This window comes from Cydia fagiglandana, chromosome 26 (assembly GCF_963556715.1).
Source record: "Cydia fagiglandana chromosome 26, ilCydFagi1.1, whole genome shotgun sequence".
NCBI lineage: Eukaryota > Metazoa > Arthropoda > Insecta > Lepidoptera > Tortricidae > Cydia > Cydia fagiglandana.
Window position 1 is genome coordinate 7,861,036 of NC_085957.1, and position 19,370 is coordinate 7,880,405.

General features: G+C 36.2%; 1 protein-coding gene across 1 annotated transcript in view; it reads right to left on the bottom strand.

Annotated features, from left to right (window-relative positions):
* Positions 1–19,370, bottom strand: part of LOC134677466 (oxysterol-binding protein-related protein 8) — a 117,520-nt gene that overhangs the window by 64,496 nt on the left and 33,654 nt on the right. The window contains exons 6-9 of the mRNA XM_063535947.1: positions 11,286–11,372; positions 9,504–9,648; positions 8,825–8,945; positions 6,477–6,574 (exon numbers count right to left, since the gene is read on the bottom strand). Coding sequence (XP_063392017.1) covers positions 6,477–6,574; positions 8,825–8,945; positions 9,504–9,648; positions 11,286–11,372 — 451 coding nt within the window. The remainder of the gene's footprint in view (positions 1–6,476; positions 6,575–8,824; positions 8,946–9,503; positions 9,649–11,285; positions 11,373–19,370) is intronic.

Below are 19,370 nucleotides of genomic sequence, written 5' to 3' on the forward strand. Positions count from 1 at the left end.
TCCGTACTGGACGAGCTATATCTCCTAACCCGCTCGCTAGATGGCGCCGTCCTTATAATAATATTGTCAGGCGTATCACAGAGTATCTCCGTTTTACCCCTATCTTTAAAATCGTCTTCGCTATCCGTTTTAGCCCCGGATTTCCTCAAATCGCTGATCCTCTTTTGAGTAATTTTTGTAGATGGCGTTGAGCTTCTACGTTTAGGTATTGTCATGACGAGTTTGACTAGATTTTCTTCTATGGCTGAAGGAGAGATGCATTTTTCTTTTCTATCTAAAATCGATAGTTTAGGCATTTCAAAGCATTTTAGCTTTGAGAGTTCTAATTTTAAAGGGCTTGAAGCTAAACTTTTGCTCAGTCTGTTTTGTTTAGGTTCGAGCATTTTCGAAGTGGATGGGCTGTTCACGTTGGTTCTGTATGTGAATAGGTGGTCCCTCTCTGGCGGCTCTATATCGTGGTGCAAGATGTCTATGGATTCCATGAATTGTGCCCATTTTGATATCTTTTTGGTTTTTTCTTTTTTCGGTGAGTAGTCGGATACTGACATTATTGGCGTGGGTGACATTGGAGAGCTTTCTAATAGTTTTTTTTTATATTTAGAGTAATTACAGACGTTATAGCAATTTTTATTTTATTTTATAAGGATGAATAAAAGTTTATCACGAAATACGAAAATTAAGTATTTAGCGTAAATAAGATTTATACGATTTTTTGAGGAATTAAATCACGATTCGATTATAGAATATTTTTTGTACATTTTGCACAGTCGAGTAATTTCAAGTAAACAATACAAAAGTTTAAAAAATAAGTATATCACGGCAAGTCAAATTATGATTAATTATAATATTACCGTTTTTAGCGTTATTAGTGCAAATTGTTGAATGATTGATTTATGATGATTGATGATTGATTTATGATGATTGATGATTGAATTATTGAATGGTTGATGAATAGTCGTGAATTTAGAGTAAATAAACGTCATTACAAGGTACATAGCGTAAATTACATTAAAATAACAAATAATTATTAGCATAAGTGCAATTTAGCGATACGTGAAAAAAAATTTAATTAGTAAAAATTTTGAATATGTACCTGTTTAGTAAACAGTAGAAAAATATAAATATCTGTAATCTAATTCCGTAGTTTAAGTTTAATAAATCGATTTAGTTATTATTTTACTATATTAAAAGTGAAAAAATAAACATTTAAATCAAGATCAATGAAAATTATAACATTTAAAGCGCCATATGTGACGTTCCACGGCAAAAGGTACCTTATGCCGGCTGGCGCTTACGTCGAAAAGCGCCGCAATAATATTGGAGCGGCGTTAATAATAGCGCAAGCACCAACCGCCATAAGGTACCTTTACCCGTGGGACGTCACATATAATGTAGGTTATGTATGACGTTGTACGATACACGTGCGAATAGATAAATCACAATTGTATTTCATACTTTTCGCACTTGTATCGTAATGTACTAATTACAATTCATATATTTCAACTCTACCGCACTAGTGCGGTAATTAGCACTTTACGTGCCTATGTCGAAAATTTAAAGCGTCATATGTACTATAAAACGTTGTACAGTGGACGTCTAAGATATGTCTACACTTTTGCATCATACTCCTTTGTAATAAGGCGAAAAATGTAAACATTGACTTCGACTGTATGATACACGTGCGATATTTCTACTTTCCGCACTTGTATCATGTATAGGGAATGCAAATATAGTTCGTTTTTTTTAGCATTAGAAAGAACTCCACAGAAGCAAGCGTGCAGTTCTTATCAGGCTCTTGAATTGTTAATAATTATTGAGTTGTCTAATGTAGCATGGTCAATACATATAATTTACTTCAAATTATTACCGCTAAAAGTGCCGGATTTGGAACCACAATCTTACTTCTGCGCTTTAGCATTAGAAAGAACTTCGCAGAAGTAAGATTGTGGTTCCAAATCCGGCACTTTTAGCGGTAATAATTTGAAGTAAATTATATGTATTGACCATGCTACATTAGACAACTCAATAATTATTAACAATTCAAGAGCCTGATAAGAACTGCACGCTTGCTTCTGTGGAGTTCTTTCTAATGCTAAAAAAAACGAACTATATTTGCATTCCCTATACATGATACAAGTGCGGAAAGTAGAAATATCGCACGTGTATCATACAGTCGAAGTCAATGTTTACATTTTTCGCCTTATTACAAAGGAGTATGATGCAAAAGTGTAGACATATCTTAGACGTCCACTGTACAACGTTTTATAGTACATATGACGCTTTAAATTTTCGACATAGGCACGTAAAGTGCTAATTACCGCACTAGTGCGGTAGAGTTGAAATATATGAATTGTAATTAGTACATTACGATACAAGTGCGAAAAGTATGAAATACAATTGTGATTTATCTATTCGCACGTGTATCGTACAACGTCATACATAACCTACATTATATGTGACGTCCCACGGGTAAAGGTACCTTATGGCGGTTGGTGCTTGCGCTATTATTAACGCCGCTCCAATATTATTGCGGCGCTTTTCGACGTAAGCGCCAGCCGGCATAAGGTACCTTTTGCCGTGGAACGTCACATATGGCGCTTTAAATGTTATAATTTTCATTGATCTTGATTTAAATGTTTATTTTTTCACTTTTAATATAGTAAAATAATAACTAAATCGATTTATTAAACTTAAACTACGGAATTAGATTACAGATATTTATATTTTTCTACTGTTTACTAAACAGGTACATATTCAAAATTTTTACTAATTAAATTTTTTTTCACGTATCGCTAAATTGCACTTATGCTAATAATTATTTGTTATTTTAATGTAATTTACGCTATGTACCTTGTAATGACGTTTATTTACTCTAAATTCACGACTATTCATCAACCATTCAATAATTCAATCATCAATCATCATAAATCAATCATCAATCATCATAAATCAATCATTCAACAATTTGCACTAATAACGCTAAAAACGGTAATATTATAATTAATCATAATTTGACTTGCCGTGATATACTTATTTTTTAAACTTTTGTATTGTTTACTTGAAATTACTCGACTGTGCAAAATGTACAAAAAATATTCTATAATCGAATCGTGATTTAATTCCTCAAAAAATCGTATAAATCTTATTTACGCTAAATACTTAATTTTCGTATTTCGTGATAAACTTTTATTCATCCTTATAAAATAAAATAAAAATTGCTATAACGTCTGTAATTACTCTAAATATAAAAAAAAACTATTAGAAAGCTCTCCAATGTCACCCACGCCAATAATGTCAGTATCCGACTACTCACCGAAAAAAGAAAAAACCAAAAAGATATCAAAATGGGCACAATTCATGGAATCCATAGACATCTTGCACCACGATATAGAGCCGCCAGAGAGGGACCACCTATTCACATACAGAACCAACGTGAACAGCCCATCCACTTCGAAAATGCTCGAACCTAAACAAAACAGACTGAGCAAAAGTTTAGCTTCAAGCCCTTTAAAATTAGAACTCTCAAAGCTAAAATGCTTTGAAATGCCTAAACTATCGATTTTAGATAGAAAAGAAAAATGCATCTCTCCTTCAGCCATAGAAGAAAATCTAGTCAAACTCGTCATGACAATACCTAAACGTAGAAGCTCAACGCCATCTACAAAAATTACTCAAAAGAGGATCAGCGATTTGAGGAAATCCGGGGCTAAAACGGATAGCGAAGACGATTTTAAAGATAGGGGTAAAACGGAGATACTCTGTGATACGCCTGACAATATTATTATAAGGACGGCGCCATCTAGCGAGCGGGTTAGGAGATATAGCTCGTCCAGTACGGATGACATTTGTGAGAAGTATAGCAGGTATGTTTTGGTTTTCATTTATACATGTTATCTTAGGAATAGTGAACACAACATAATTATAGAGTTAAAGTATATCGTCTAATAAGTATGTATATTAATATGTACAATACTTTTACCTGAATCCATTGAAATAAGGTAAAGCTTGTATACATATTTATGATCTTGATTGTACGCAAGGGCCTTTTTCAGAAAGGAGTGTACCATTGACTTTTTTGCTTAGGTTTTACCCAAAATCGGGAGTAGAATATCACTAGTATCACTACTAATGATTTAAAAAAAATGTTTAGTAAATGTCGTTTTTTTTTCTTTTTTTATATAAAAAAAAACAATAACGAGAATTGAAAATACATACTGCTTGATCAAACACATATTTTAGAATATTTTAAAGCTCAATTATATCATCTAATTTGACTATTAAATATTTAGACATACACCAATATCTCCGTACCCCGAAGCATATACACCACAAAAGTACTCCCTAATCGACTACCGGAAACTACCCTCAGCGAGTTACCTAACGTGTCAGACAGAGAGAAGAGATGACAGGGTCTCGTCGCAAAATGTCTATGTCGCGGGGAAGATCGTTTGCAATGAGGGTAAGATAGGTTTGGCATGAGGGTAAGATCGGACTGTGGACGGCTATTGAGTATACGTCATCTATAATTGATATTAGACAAACGCTAGTTTTTAGGCTTGAAGGCTCTGATTTGTTAGAAAAACCTGAAGGTATTTTTCGTTTTTAGGGTTCCGTACTCAAAGGGTAAAACGGGACCCTATTACTAAGACTCCGCTGTCCGTCCGTCTGTCTGCCACCAGGCTGTATCTCATGAACCGTGATAGCTAGGCAGTTGAAATTTTCACAGATGATATATTTCTGTTGCTGCTATCAACAAAAACTAAAAACAGAATAAAATAAATATTTAAGTGGGGCTCCGATACAACAAACGTGATTTTTTTGCCGGCTTTTGCTTAATGGTACGGAACCCTTCGTGCGCGAGTCCGACTCACACTTGGCAGGTTTTTTAGCATTTGAAAAACACTACGCGATCTTGACGATTATTTTAATAGTTTTAATTGAAAAACGCTTTTTAAAAATCAGTAACTATTACTTACGAAAGCAAAACAATGTAAATAATCGTTTAAGTTTCGTAATTGCTACATATTTGCCGTGACTTATTTTTCAAAAGTGTTTTTCAATATAAAGACACGTCAAGATTGTTTACTTTCTTTCTAAGGCTAAAAAACGAACTATAAGGGCTCATTTAGACGATGCGAGAACTCGCATGCGAGTTTCATTACATTGCGGGTTTTGATCGGTCGGTTGAATTGGACGTAACCAACAGTCCGCATTGTAACTAAAATCGCATGCGAGTTCGCGCGCCGTCTAAATCAGCCCAAACTCTCTGTACACTATATTCTCTTTGGTATAATATATAAATAAATATTATATATATAGGTTATAACCGTAACCGAAATATTCGGTTATAACCGAATATTTTGACAAAATTTTATAACATAATATTGGAAACTCGAACAACCGGTTACGGTTACTTTCGGTTATATATTTATGACTTAAATTCTATGTTTTTATCATCTAATGACTACAAAATCCTGCCTTTTGTGTCATTCGTGGACTTTAATAACTAAAATATACCAAATTTACTTCCCTTATTTATGAAATATTTATATTGAATATTGTATCACGTCCAAGGTCATATTTTACTATTACTGTATTTGGTGTGTTTTATTGACTTTACTCACATTCCCTAATACTGTACCTTTTTTATTTTCTTAATTTTTTCATTACTTCATAGCAATTTTATCATTTTTTGTCGAAAATAACCGTAACCGATTATAACCGATATTCGGTTATTTTTAGGGCATAACCATAACCATACCTCGCAATCGAGCTAGCAAAACCGTAGCAGTTGCACATTAAGGTTGACGCATATATACGTATTTACTAAGTCAAATACAAAAACAATGTTTTAAATTAATTATTTAAGATCTGTTTGCGTGTGATTACGCTAAATAAGGTATTTACATCCTTGTGCTATACACACATCATTACGTTATAAGTAGGTAGAATTTATTTTGTATTTCAAATTAAGAGTAAACAAATTGAGATCAAATAAATAAAAATTTAAAGAAGTAATTTAATAATTTACTTTCCTGAAACACAAATTTAACTTTAAAATTTAAAAAATAGTGACTATGTTATCATGAGTCATGATGATGATTCATGACATATGAACGCTAACCTTTACATTCAACTGTCATTTGCTACGGTTTTGCTAGCTCGATTGCGAGGTATGACCATAACCTCGGAGTAATTAACAATGGAGCCGCCATTAACAGGCGTTCCCCTCTGTCGAAAATAGGCGGCCAATGGTCAACCTCATGTCAACCATATGTATGGACTGACGTTTATCTGACATGACGTACCTATACATTTGATGTGCCCCTCCCCCGCAAAAAACGGCAGACTATTTTGTACCGAAAATTTTAGACATGGCGTCTCCGTTGGTTATATCCTCTAAGACCATAACCGAACTCGGTTATGAAGTTTGGCCGGTTATTGCATTCCCTAATAATGTACTATTAAACACTCACCGTGCTCGTTGAAATGTTTCTCGAGCTCTTCGTGAGATATATTAGTGTCTGTGGTCGGCGCGTCCGGCACTGTCTGCTCCGGACGGGAACGGGAACACCTGAGAATAGACCTTATGTTTAGTGGAGGAAGGTTCATTTTTACATGACAGTGACGAGGTCAGTCTAAGTTAAGTTTGCACCGATTTGAACAATACAAGGGAGTGTAATTACTCATTACTTAAATATAGTAATAAAATAATAAGCAACGGGGGTCATGTACAGTCAGCAGCAGAAGGAGTTAATTATAATAATAATAGTAATGGCTGGTAACAGCCACTGGGTAGAAAGCGGCGCACACCTCTCGACACCCCTGAGCCGCTCACACTGATGTTGCTCCTGGTCGTCTTCGCGACGGCAGTTTCAGGGGCCCATCTAGTCAGCGGCAAGTCACCACCTGCCTCGATAACATGTTTTAGCATTGTTATGGCAGGTGTCCGGACTTCTCTACAATAGCCCAGTCTCATTGTCCATCCAAACTTCAATCCATAGACCGGTATACTATTCACTTTTTCTACAATAGTCCCAATGCCTGCTGCGACCGGTTCATGGGTGTTTATTGTTGCGCCTGTGAACGGGTTCCAGCAGGCGTTCTACATGACATTAAAGCTCTCCAAGGGGCCTCTACGTGTTGGATCTATATCCCCACGCAAGCCTATCAAAAGACCGGGATTTGTAGGCCCGTGAATTCCAAAATGGAGAAACAAATAATAGTAATGAGTTGTGGACCGTGAAGTGCCGTACTACAAGTACTCACCTGCGCCAGTTCTCGAAAATGGTCGTGCCACGCTCTATTGGGATCGATCTATCATCACTGACAGGACTATTGTAGCCAATAAGCCTGACATCGTGCTGATAGATCGATCGCAGCGCCGGGCCGTGCTCGTCGACGTCACCATCCCCCATGATGAGAATCTCGTGAAGGCCGAGAAGGACAAGTCCAGCAAGTACCTAGACTTAGCTCACGAGATAACCGCCATGTGGGATGTTGACTCGACGATCATTGTTAGAAGTCTCCGTTTTAGCTTCAGCAAAAATGCTTTCATATAGTGTTTGGTTTGTAGGGTCTCGTACCCAAAGGGTAAAAACGAGACCCTATTACTACGACTCCTCTCTTCGTCTGTCTGTCTGTTTGTCTGTGCGCTTGTCTGTCCGTCACCAGGCTGTATCTCATGAACCGTGATAGCTAGGCATGATTCACAGATGAGAGGCGAGTCGAAGGGACCGCACGCAGCCTATCAAAATATTTTTTATTAGTTCATTTTGAATCATATTGCAATATCCATAAATAACCGGGTAAAGTGAACAAACAATTTTTTATGCAGGTGGTAGCACGAGCGGGTTTACTTAACAATAGACAAAAGATTAGCCGTCGGGGCTAGCTAGAAATCGACGGAGTATACCTGAGCATAGCATTGCTGCAGCGGAGGGCTAGTTCGAGGCCGTCGAGCCAGCAGTGCCCCGCCGCCTGCGAGGCCGCGCGGAATATCAGGTGAGAGTATACCTGAGCATAGCATTGCTGCAGCGGAGGGCTAGTTCGAGGCCGTCGAGCCAGCAGTGCCCCGCCGCCTGCGAGGGCGCGCGGAATATCAGGTGAGAGTATACCTGAGCATAGCATTGCTGCAGCGGAGGGCTAGTTCGAGGCCGTCGAGCCAGCAGTGCCCCGCCGCCTGCGAGGGCGCGCGGAATATCAGGTGAGAGTATACCTGAGCATAGCATTGCTGCAGCGGAGGGCTAGTTCGAGGCCGTCGAGCCAGCAGTGCCCCGCCGCCTGCGAGGGCGCGCGGAATATCAGGTGAGAGTATACCTGAGCATAGCATTGCTGCAGCGGAGGGCTAGTTCGAGGCCGTCGAGCCAGCAGTGCCCCGCCGCCTGCGAGGCCGCGCGGAATATCAGGTGAGAGTATACCTGAGCATAGCATTGCTGCAGCGGAGGGCTAGTTCGAGGCCGTCGAGCCAGCAGTGCCCCGCCGCCTGCGAGGGCGCGCGGAATATCAGGTGAGAGTATACCTGAGCATAGCATTGCTGCAGCGGAGGGCTAGTTCGAGGCCGTCGAGCCAGCAGTGCCCCGCCGCCTGCGAGGGCGCGCGGAATATCAGGTGAGAGTATACCTGAGCATAGCATTGCTGCAGCGGAGGGCTAGTTCGAGGCCGTCGAGCCAGCAGTGCCCCGCCGCCTGCGAGGGCGCGCGGAATATCAGGTGAGAGTATACCTGAGCATAGCATTGCTGCAGCGGAGGGCTAGTTCGAGGCCGTCGAGCCAGCAGTGCCCCGCCGCCTGCGAGGGCGCGCGGAATATCAGGTGAGAGTATACCTGAGCATAGCATTGCTGCAGCGGAGGGCTAGTTCGAGGCCGTCGAGCCAGCAGTGCCCCGCCGCCTGCGAGGGCGCGCGGAATATCAGGTGCGCCGTCGGTAGGGGCTGCACCACCGCACCTGCACACAAAGAATAAATAAATAAATATTTGGGGACAATCTTACACAGATCGACCTAGCCCCAAACTAAGCGAAGCTTGTGCTATGGGTATTAGGCGACGATATCCATCAGCCTGGCTCCATTCACTACTACTATAAATAAATAAATTTAAATAAACAAATATTATAAGACATTTTTACACAAATTGACTAAGCCCCACGGTAAGCTCAAGAAGGCTTGTGTTGTTGGTACTCAGACAACGATATATGTAATATATAAATACTTAAATACATAGAAAACAACCATGACTCAGGAACAAATATCTGTATCATCATACAAATAAATGCCCTTACCAGGATTCGAGCCCGGGACCATCGACTTCATAGGCAGAGTCACTACCCACTAGGCCAGACTGGTTGTCAACTATGTGGCTGGTGTTCTCACGTGCCCTCAATGTGCGCGGAGGTTCACCTCAAGGATCGGCTACGTCAGTCATCTTCGGGCTAACTAGTCGAAGTGGTCGCCATAGTCGAAATCGGCCGTTAGGATCATCAGTTCTACAAGACAAGTGGAGGCACCTATGGTCTCGTTGTGGGGCCCGCGCGGCGCCCAGATGCTCTGCTCCAGGGGGTGGTACAGCTTGAAGCAGAAGCCGTCCTTTTTGCTCGGCCGTTCTATCACTTGGCAGGAGGTCAGCAGAACCGTGCCTACCCAGTGGCTGCTCTGTTGACAAAAAAGTTAACATTGTAATAGAAAATCGGATCATTATCAAACTTAAATGGAGCTGGGTGGGACATGTCGCCAGGCAGAGTGATGGCAAAATGTTAACGGAATGCATGGCGTCCGTTGGGTTGGGTGGACGACATCCGAAAGATTCTGGGTCACTTCTGGATGAGATGAGTCGTGGCAAAATGCCGGGACAACGCGAGAAAGATGAAGATGATCTATCCTCCTTTATATTTTACGTTAAATGGTAATGTTATCGGTGAAATGAAGTGCAGATATACCCCCTTATTCATAAACGTTTACTAAAGTTGACAAGCCGATAATAATCGTTTGTCCCTTTCTGACGTATTGGTATGATGGAATGGGACAAATGATTATTATCGGCTTGCTAACTTTAGTAATCGTTTATGAATAAGGGGGTTAGTCTATATTTTTAGGTATTTAAATAAAAGTAAACAATTTGTACATTTTCGGGTAGTTATAATTGTAACATTTATTGGTTAACCAACTAAATACAAAACCGCCTGGATCTGTCACTGAACAACCTGACTTTAACCTACATGATTTGATCGTGTAATGTTTTCATCTACCCTCAACTGGCTTAAGGAGCCATTTGAGGGTAGATTTCGTTTACTTTTATTTAAATACCTAATGATACAGACTATTGTTTTAAATCATTGACGTATAATATCTAAGGACGGGCACTAAAAATGGTACTGGTTCAGCGGTGTCACTCACTAATTCCAGCCAATCGTGCAGTCTAGCGCAACTAGTTGCGACCAATAGCAAGCGTGATACGAACTCATCAACCAATCGCGTTGTAGCGGTGTCACACCACTGTACTGGCCCCTGTCATGCCTCATTATTACTGCCCGTAAAGCCAGTCCCTACACAGGGTCATTTTTGGACCGTTAGCCATATTGTGCGAGGTGATTAGGTAGGCCATACTGAACTACTTTTTCTATGGGACCAACCCCGAAATCACAAACATTTTTTGGCCGTTTCATACATTTTGGTCGAGTGGATGTCGACCTTTTCTATGGGAAGGCCAAATTTTTAGGGTTCCGTACCCAAAGGGTAAAACGGGACCCTATTACTAAGACTTCGCTGTCCGTCCGTCCGTCTGTCCGTCCGTCCGTCCGTCCGTCCGTCCGTCCGTCCGTCCGTCTGTCACCAGGCTGTATCTCACGAACCGTGATAGCTAGACAGTTGAAATTTTCACAGATGATGTATTTCTGTTGCCGCTATAACAACAAATACTAAAAACAGAATAAAATAAAGATTTAAATGGGGCTCCCATACAACAAACGTGATTTTTGACCAAAGTTAAGCAACGTCGGGAGGGGTCAGTACTTGGATGGGTGACCGTTTTCTTTTTGCTTTTTTTGTTTTTTTTTTTTGCATTATGGTACGGAACCCTTCGTGCGCGAGTCCGACTCGCACTTGCCCGGTTTTTTATTTTTTATTTCGGAGTTGGTCCCATAGAAAAAGTTGTTCAGTATGACCTACCTAATCACCTCGCACAATATGGCTAACGGTCCAAGACTAACCCTGTATATCTATGTCAATGTTTTAAGTACTGTGATGTAATTATTAAGATGGTATGTGAAGTGATTTACCTTAGCAATAGTTACCTTTGCCTTAGAACTCTTGTAGAGCAACAAAAGACCAGGTTTCAGCACGCACCACAGCTTCGTCCATGATTTGAGCGAGCCACGGACCTGAAAATTAATTATTATTGTTAAAAAAAAGTCCTTTTTTGATACGAATATTATCGCCGACTACTTTCCTTTCGTCATATACACGGTGTAACACGACGGAACCGAATAATTCCAATAGCGTATTCCTGATCATATTTAGAGACAAAAATGTCCTCTAAACTTTTTTAACATTCGCGTAGTTTCAGAGATAATACCAATTAAAAAAAAAACATGTTTTTATTGTTACATAGTGCAAAACGCCTTTTTGATGGCGATGTTGCTGCTATGGGACGTAGTCTAAATATCCTTATTGATAGATGTCAAAAAGTGACAAGACACAAAACAACTTAATTATTCGGTTTCCTCATGTTACACCGTGTAGAGTCCAGTGAACGAATATACAAGGAAACATTCTGTCCGCTCAATTATGACCCAACGTAAACTACCCCGCGATAGGCGGTACTTACAAACTGCTCGATTGGCTACCTCAGTTCGACCGAGTTGACAGTCAGTGACAAATGGCTAAATTGGTTTATAAAAACAAGGTTTTTTTATAACTAAAAATGGCTTCATGTGTCTGGAAGTGCAGAAGTTACTCTGCTCATACCAAGGCCACTGGAATCACTTTTCACATGTAAGTAAACAGATAAATTCACTAGAATTTGGAATAAATATGACGACATTTTTTCAATATTACCATGCTAAGCTAAAACGTAACACCTGCATACGACTTTCATAATAACATACGACTTTTTAAATTACGAGGATAAGAGGGATGATGTTATGCTAAATGAAGTAGACAATTTTATTAACTTAGTTTGATTTAGGTATCCTACATTGTAATAAATTCCTTCTTACATATTTATATCATCCTTTTTTCTTTCATGGGATGGAGGTATAAAAACTACCTAGTTATTTCAAATTACCTAATTATCAAATTTCGTATTGATATTCGAGTATTTGTTATGTTACTTTCCATTCAGATTCCCTTAAGATCCTATTCGCAGAGAACTATGGACAAAAGCTGTCCAATTAGAAAGACATGAAATTGATTGGATGCCTGACAAGAGATCTAGAATATGTTCTATTCATTTCAAAGATGAAGATTTCCACTTGTCAGAAAAAGGGTTCACGACTTCAAGCAGCTTAATAAAACTGCTTTACCGATTTGTACCCATGAGATAACCATACCCGGTCTCCTATATGTAGATATGTTTTTTATGTCACTCTTTCAATGAATTAGTGTGAAGTTCTCAAATTTATGAGAAGTACTCACGTTTAGAACAAGAAAGCTGAAGCATTTTTAATTATTATTTATTTAATACGTCTTAGTACAATTTATAAGTTATTTGAAGTATATTCAAATCTTTGACACGAACGTTATTTCATGAGGATGTTGCTACCATGGCAACGAGGTTAGTCTTCTGAAAGAAGGTATGTTTGGATAGAACATACTTCACAATTAGTTTATCAAATACACACATTATCTGAATATGTTGATCATTTGAAGCCATCCTCTGCTGTCACGACTATATGCTACGACCAGGTACTCTCTCAAGCCATTTCCGTTAGCAAAAAAGTGCGCCAAATTTAGAAAATGTAAGCGCGCGAACTGTACGGTGAGTAGGCACATGACGTGTTGGGTATTAGGGTCAACACGTCATGTGACATTTAGGTGACATTTAATAAATAGAAAATATATTTAATAAAATAAACAATAATTCTAAGTACATTTTCATAAAGGTCACCTAAATGCCACTCACGTAGGCCATTAGTATATAAGCACTAGTTTTCTCAATAAAGAAGTTCAGTAATCAGCGGACGTTCATAGTATTATTTACTACCCTAACGCTCCACATTACATGGCGACCCTGCCAGTGGAACTGCTCAGCAGTTCTGGTATCACCACCTTCGGAATCGTCTAAGTTGCGCCGTCCAGCCATCCAGCCAGCCAGCCAGCCACCCAGTCAACCAGCAAGCCAGCTAGCCAGCACCACTAAGCACAGCACTAGACCGCGTCACGCAGCTACGACCCTGAACAACGATGGAACCGAGCACAGCTTCAGCCCAGTGCAATACGATCACAGTAACAATAACGATAAATACTGAAGGACAACCAACGAGAACAGCAAGATGGACAAGGAAGCAGCCACATACCCGCCGTCGACCCCAACCGCCAACCCTGCCAATACAGCGTACGACTCAGCACACTCAGCAACACCACCAAACCACGTCAAGGAAGAAGAATAAGGGGCGAGCCACACGCCACATCCAAGAAGACCAGGAGGAAGACTGGACGAAGGTACCAACATCAAACTAAATAGCCTTCTTTACACATTTTTTTTTTCTCTTTTCACTCTATCTAAATTTATCATTAAGTATCTATTAAATCTAATCTATAATCGTAATAATGTATAAACTATTCTTTAAACATGCAGATACAACTGCGAGCGATATTCCAAGTTCTACTATCTATTAATCTATTAATTATAATTAATTTACGATTACTACTTGATGACGAAAAGCAAAACATGAATATATGTTAAAAAAATATATATTCACCAGTTGACCACAAGTAATTAATTTTAAAGTACATCCGAACGAGTCCAAGTAATTGCCGAAATATAATAAATTTAAATAATACCTACTTAATATTTAACATAAAAAAAAAACCCCAGTAAAAAAAATATATATATAATTATGTACGTATAGATAACATTAAATATCAAAAACTTGTTAAACTAAAACAATTAATAACGCAAAAACATTTTCTGATATCCATCAATAATTTCAACCAGTGCATCATTCGTTAATTAAAACAAATAAACAAAAATTTAAACAAACAATACACATATAACGCGTCGCATGGTTAACTCAAAAAACTTTACACAATCAGCAACATTAAATATCAAACACGGGGGTGCATTCCATTATTCCCATCTTTGCAATTAACGTATATTATATATTTTAAAGACTATAAAAGGAATATAAAAAAAACACACCCGTTACTAACAATAACACTAACATTAACATCATAATATCATTATTTAGCTTCGTTAAAAACCAAACAACCCACTAACCCCACTAACCAACCACCTCCCACCACTAACACTAACAAACTAACCTAACATTTCAAAAACCTACTAACCCACTACTACCCACCACTTACCCTAACAAACTAACCTAACATTTCAAAACCCCACTAACCCACTAATAGCCAACACTAACACTAACAAACTAACCTAACATCTCAAAACAAAACCTATTTCCCAACATAAAGACAAAACCACTAACAAACAAACCTAACAGTAACTTTGACTAACTGACAAACACTAGAATCTACTATTCCACACATTAAACAACATCACTTATGGTCTATTCAAATTATTATCCAATTTAACGTTCAAAAATTTAGCTTTCACACCATTTGGTTTTCAGTAGGTAACATATTTAATACATTTTTGCAAATGCCCTCTTAAAAAAATTAAAAAAAAAAAACCTAATCAAATCATTTCACTATAGCAATTTTATTAACCAAACAAACTTTTATTGGTAAAATAGAAGTATTTTACATGTCAACAATTTATTCCTAAATACAAAACACATTAATATTTTATACATGAAAACATTGCTTACACAGAATATCATTATTATATTAGGACTAATAATTTCAATATATTATAAAAAATTCATATATTTAAATAATTTTATTTTATATATTTTAATACCTTTAATGCGATTTATAATCTATTTCTTTTTAAATTATTATTACTATCCACTCAATTTAAAAATTTGACATCATTTTTTTTAAATTAACAGTATAACTTATTACTATGACATGTCATGGTTATCGTCAATCAAAATGTATAGCCAATCTGGGTAATTTTTTTTTTTCCTAAAGTAAATAAATAACATTCTTACATTAACTTACATTTATATATCAATATTATTCAAGCCACGAATCTACTACTTAACTAATTAATTATTGCATAAAAATAAGAGAATACCATCGGCCACTCACCACTCTCATATCCTTATAATATTCAAATATAAAGAATAATACAAAAATTAAATTAGATCATTAATATTCACATCTAAATAATTGCCAATAACAACAAAACATACAAAGTAACACATAACAACACTAAATACTAATCTATTTAAAAATACGATTGATGGAATGCACCAGCTTTGTGAAGGCCGCGTCACGCGTACTCGTCATACGTCACCCAATACGGATGCAACACATGCTATGTCATCTTAAATTTCGAGTACATAAATAAAAAAAAAAGCAATAAACAGTTCATACATTTGACGCATTATTAGAGTTTTAAACTAAAAAATTATTCACAACATATGATATAAAAATTAAGGCATCAATTAGGTAATACGAGTAGGTATAAAATAAATATAATGAAAGACAAATAAACAAAATAAAAGGGAAGGAAACATCTAAACATCACATTGAAAGAGCTAAATCAGATAAGTGTTGCAACCAACAATTAGCCTGATCAACTAAAAGTTATTGTGACTCTTATATGCTTTAAGTTTTCAAAGTGATGATTTCCTTTCAAAACGGGGTAGCTCGTGGAAATAAATAATGTAAGCAAGGTACACCAGGATACAACCAGGCAATAACCCTTGAAACCTAAACAATTCGAGCGAGCTCTCAATTGCAGCGGTCCTTGGGCACACGGAAAGGTTTTTTGTTGTTCCGATGTGTGAAAACAACTGTCTGGCAATGCATATTACGCGTAATATGTATCAGCGCGCTATAATAAATAATAAATTTTTGTATCCTTAATAAATATGTTGTATGTAAAAAAGGTCGGCCGACCGAGAGCGCTATTGAAAGGCGCTGTGTACTTTTTAAAAGACAGGTGACAGGTATCACAAAGTCAGCTTACATTATTAGGTCACAATGCAGACATTACAAAATGGCTCATTGGCGATCAATTCCTACAATAATAAACAAATTTTCCACAAATCACGAGCAAACTAAATTCTAAAAAAAATAAAATAATAATAAATGAAAACCCCAGGGAAAATAATAGACACTATAACACAGAAAAACATTTTTTTTTACAAGCACTGAATCCTTGAGACATCATGATACGGTCGAGTTACCTAGCATGAAGGTCCTTGGACACATAGTATGTTTATTAATATAAACATGTGTTAAAAACAGCCTGTAAAAAATATATATATACCTATATACATACAAATATCAAATATAGCATTATACTCAATAAATAAATAAAATCAACTATAAATCAAAATAGAAAAGAAAATAATTAATTAATACAATAGATGATATACTAAATATATTTATGAATAAAACTAAATTAAGACAAATAACATTAATTATAAAAAAACGTAATACCAACATTAAATAAATACCTACAATTGATAATACAGTGATAATAATAAACAAATCAATTAAAAAAAAAACGAACTTAATTAAAATAAGTTAAATTAATGCAAAAAAATCATACGTGTAAAATATAAATACAATACAAATACACTTTGTATTGTGTCCATAATATGTATAATAATAAGTTAATGACCAGTTTACTTGTCAAAGAGAATTCAGAAAGATACCTAACAACCTATTTGCCATACCTACAATAGGTCAATGTAAAAAAAAAAAAAAAACAAACAAACATAAAATAAATAAAATAATACAAATAATAAAATAATAAAGTATTATATTATACTACAATACGAGTTTTTCGTCATCAATGTAGAAAAATCATTTTTAACCACATAGTCATTAATGTTATTATTACCCAATGTATAAAAGAGCCATATACTATTATTTAAAATCAGTGAACAAATATTAGCATTAAGTAAGAACAGATTGTAAAAAAAAAAAAAACCCCCAGTCATACAGCACTAAAATAAAACAACACACATATTAATGCAACCATTACATAGTCAATGACATATTATAAAAATTATATATCAAATTCTCAAATTATTATATTTTTCGGCATCTAAAAATATCAATTTACACTAAACCGAAATTTTATATAACAAATAAGACCCAATTTATAATTTTAACCCTTATTCCCTAGAACTTAAGTATAGATCGCAAAAGTCCCAGGAGGACGCTAGACATAATTTAATTAAGACAAAACAAGTTAAAAAACAAAAATATACAAAAAACAAAAAAAAAAATATATAAAAAAAAAAAACATTCATGTAACTATATCGTAGGAGACTTAATTTAAAAAAAAAAGGAAGATAGAGATAACATGGACCCAGTATACACGGAACCCTACACAGTAGCACAACACCAAGGTCAAACATTAAAATTATTAGTATCAGGAAAAGAAAACATTGCACACCAAAACAGAACAAAGCACTATTACCATTAAAACTCACCTCTTCGGCACACCAGACACGAGAAACACATACACACACAAACACACAAGTCAAATTCAAACGTAATTGCAAGTTCCATGATCGACACAAATCCGCGAAGTAAGCGACAGAACTGATCTAATAATCTAACAATCCACATTTCTTATTTTACAAAATGCAATTTAAAACCGATCACATTTAAACTTACCAAGCCGACAGAATCCATAAAAGGATCTCCATCTTCCTTATTAGAACATAAGAAAGCAAGCAACGCATTGTTTACAGTATTATATCTAATGTCACATAGGAATAATTGTAAGACACATACTAAATGTCAATACCGCACTTTTAGCTATAAGATAAATATATGTAGTCATGTAACCTTTTAGGATAATTAATAGCAGAATAAGCAAAATAATAAACAACGACACCAAGGTGTTTATTGTAATTAAATAGCAAAGTAGAAATACGTAACGGGAAGTGAAAAGCAAGTATTGTAATTACATTTAGAATATAAAGTAGATAATTTTAAGAACCTATTAATCTGTCATATGTTAACCAATTTTTTATTTTTTATTTATTATATGTTAAGTAAAATATTTCCAACATTGTAAACCTTTAATTGTTTAAACCGTAATTTATCTTTAATCAACTTATTAAAATGATCCGTTAAATTATTTTATTTAACAATAGATACCTAATTAAAATCATATTCTAATTAATATTTAAAATAACCTTGCTTGTTTCTTTTTTTTAAAGGTAGCTTTAGTGTCTTTATTTGTATGTGCATATACGTTTTGTTTTAGATTGTAAGGTTGGCATGTATTGGAATATTTTGAAATTAATGTCTTAGATTAAGTTATTATGTACACTGAAATTACGACAAAAATATATTGTAACCTATATTTGTCTCAAAAAAAAACGGGGAAGGTGTACGGTGAGTAGGCACATGACGTGTTGGGTATTAGGGTCAACACGTCATGTGACATTTAGGTGACATTTAATAAATAGAAAATATATTTAATAAAATAAACAATAATTCTAAGTACATTTTCATAAAGGTCACCTAAATGCCACTCACGTAGGCCATTAGTATATAAGCACTAGTTTTCTCAATAAAGAAGTTCAGTAATCAGCGGACGTTCATAGTATTATTTACTACCCTAACGCTCCACATTACGTCCCATACAAAATTTTAATTTTGCGCCTTTTTGTACTGACAAACTTGCTTGACCAGCTATATACATATAAAATATTTCCATTGGAATTGAAAGTGGGGCTGAGAATTTTTTTAACCCGATTCGTTTACCCATGTAAATTTTGCAGGCTGAATAGCCTGTCCGATTTCTAAGATCAAGCTCGCCATACATTTACTATACTCGATCTTGATCTTAGAAAAACGGACAGACTATACCTGAACGTGACTTCGCTCTGCCATACAGATTGCTAATAAAATATACCTAGCTGTGAAAAATACTTAAAATAGCGGAATACATTTATACAAAAATTAATATTTACTTATGTTGAGTTAGTCTGTTATTTCATAACAAAATTTTAACTAGTTATCTTTTAATTGCATTAAATTATTATACGTGAATTATTTGACTGGTTCTTCAATGTATTGCATAAACCTATCCCTGTCCAAGTCATATT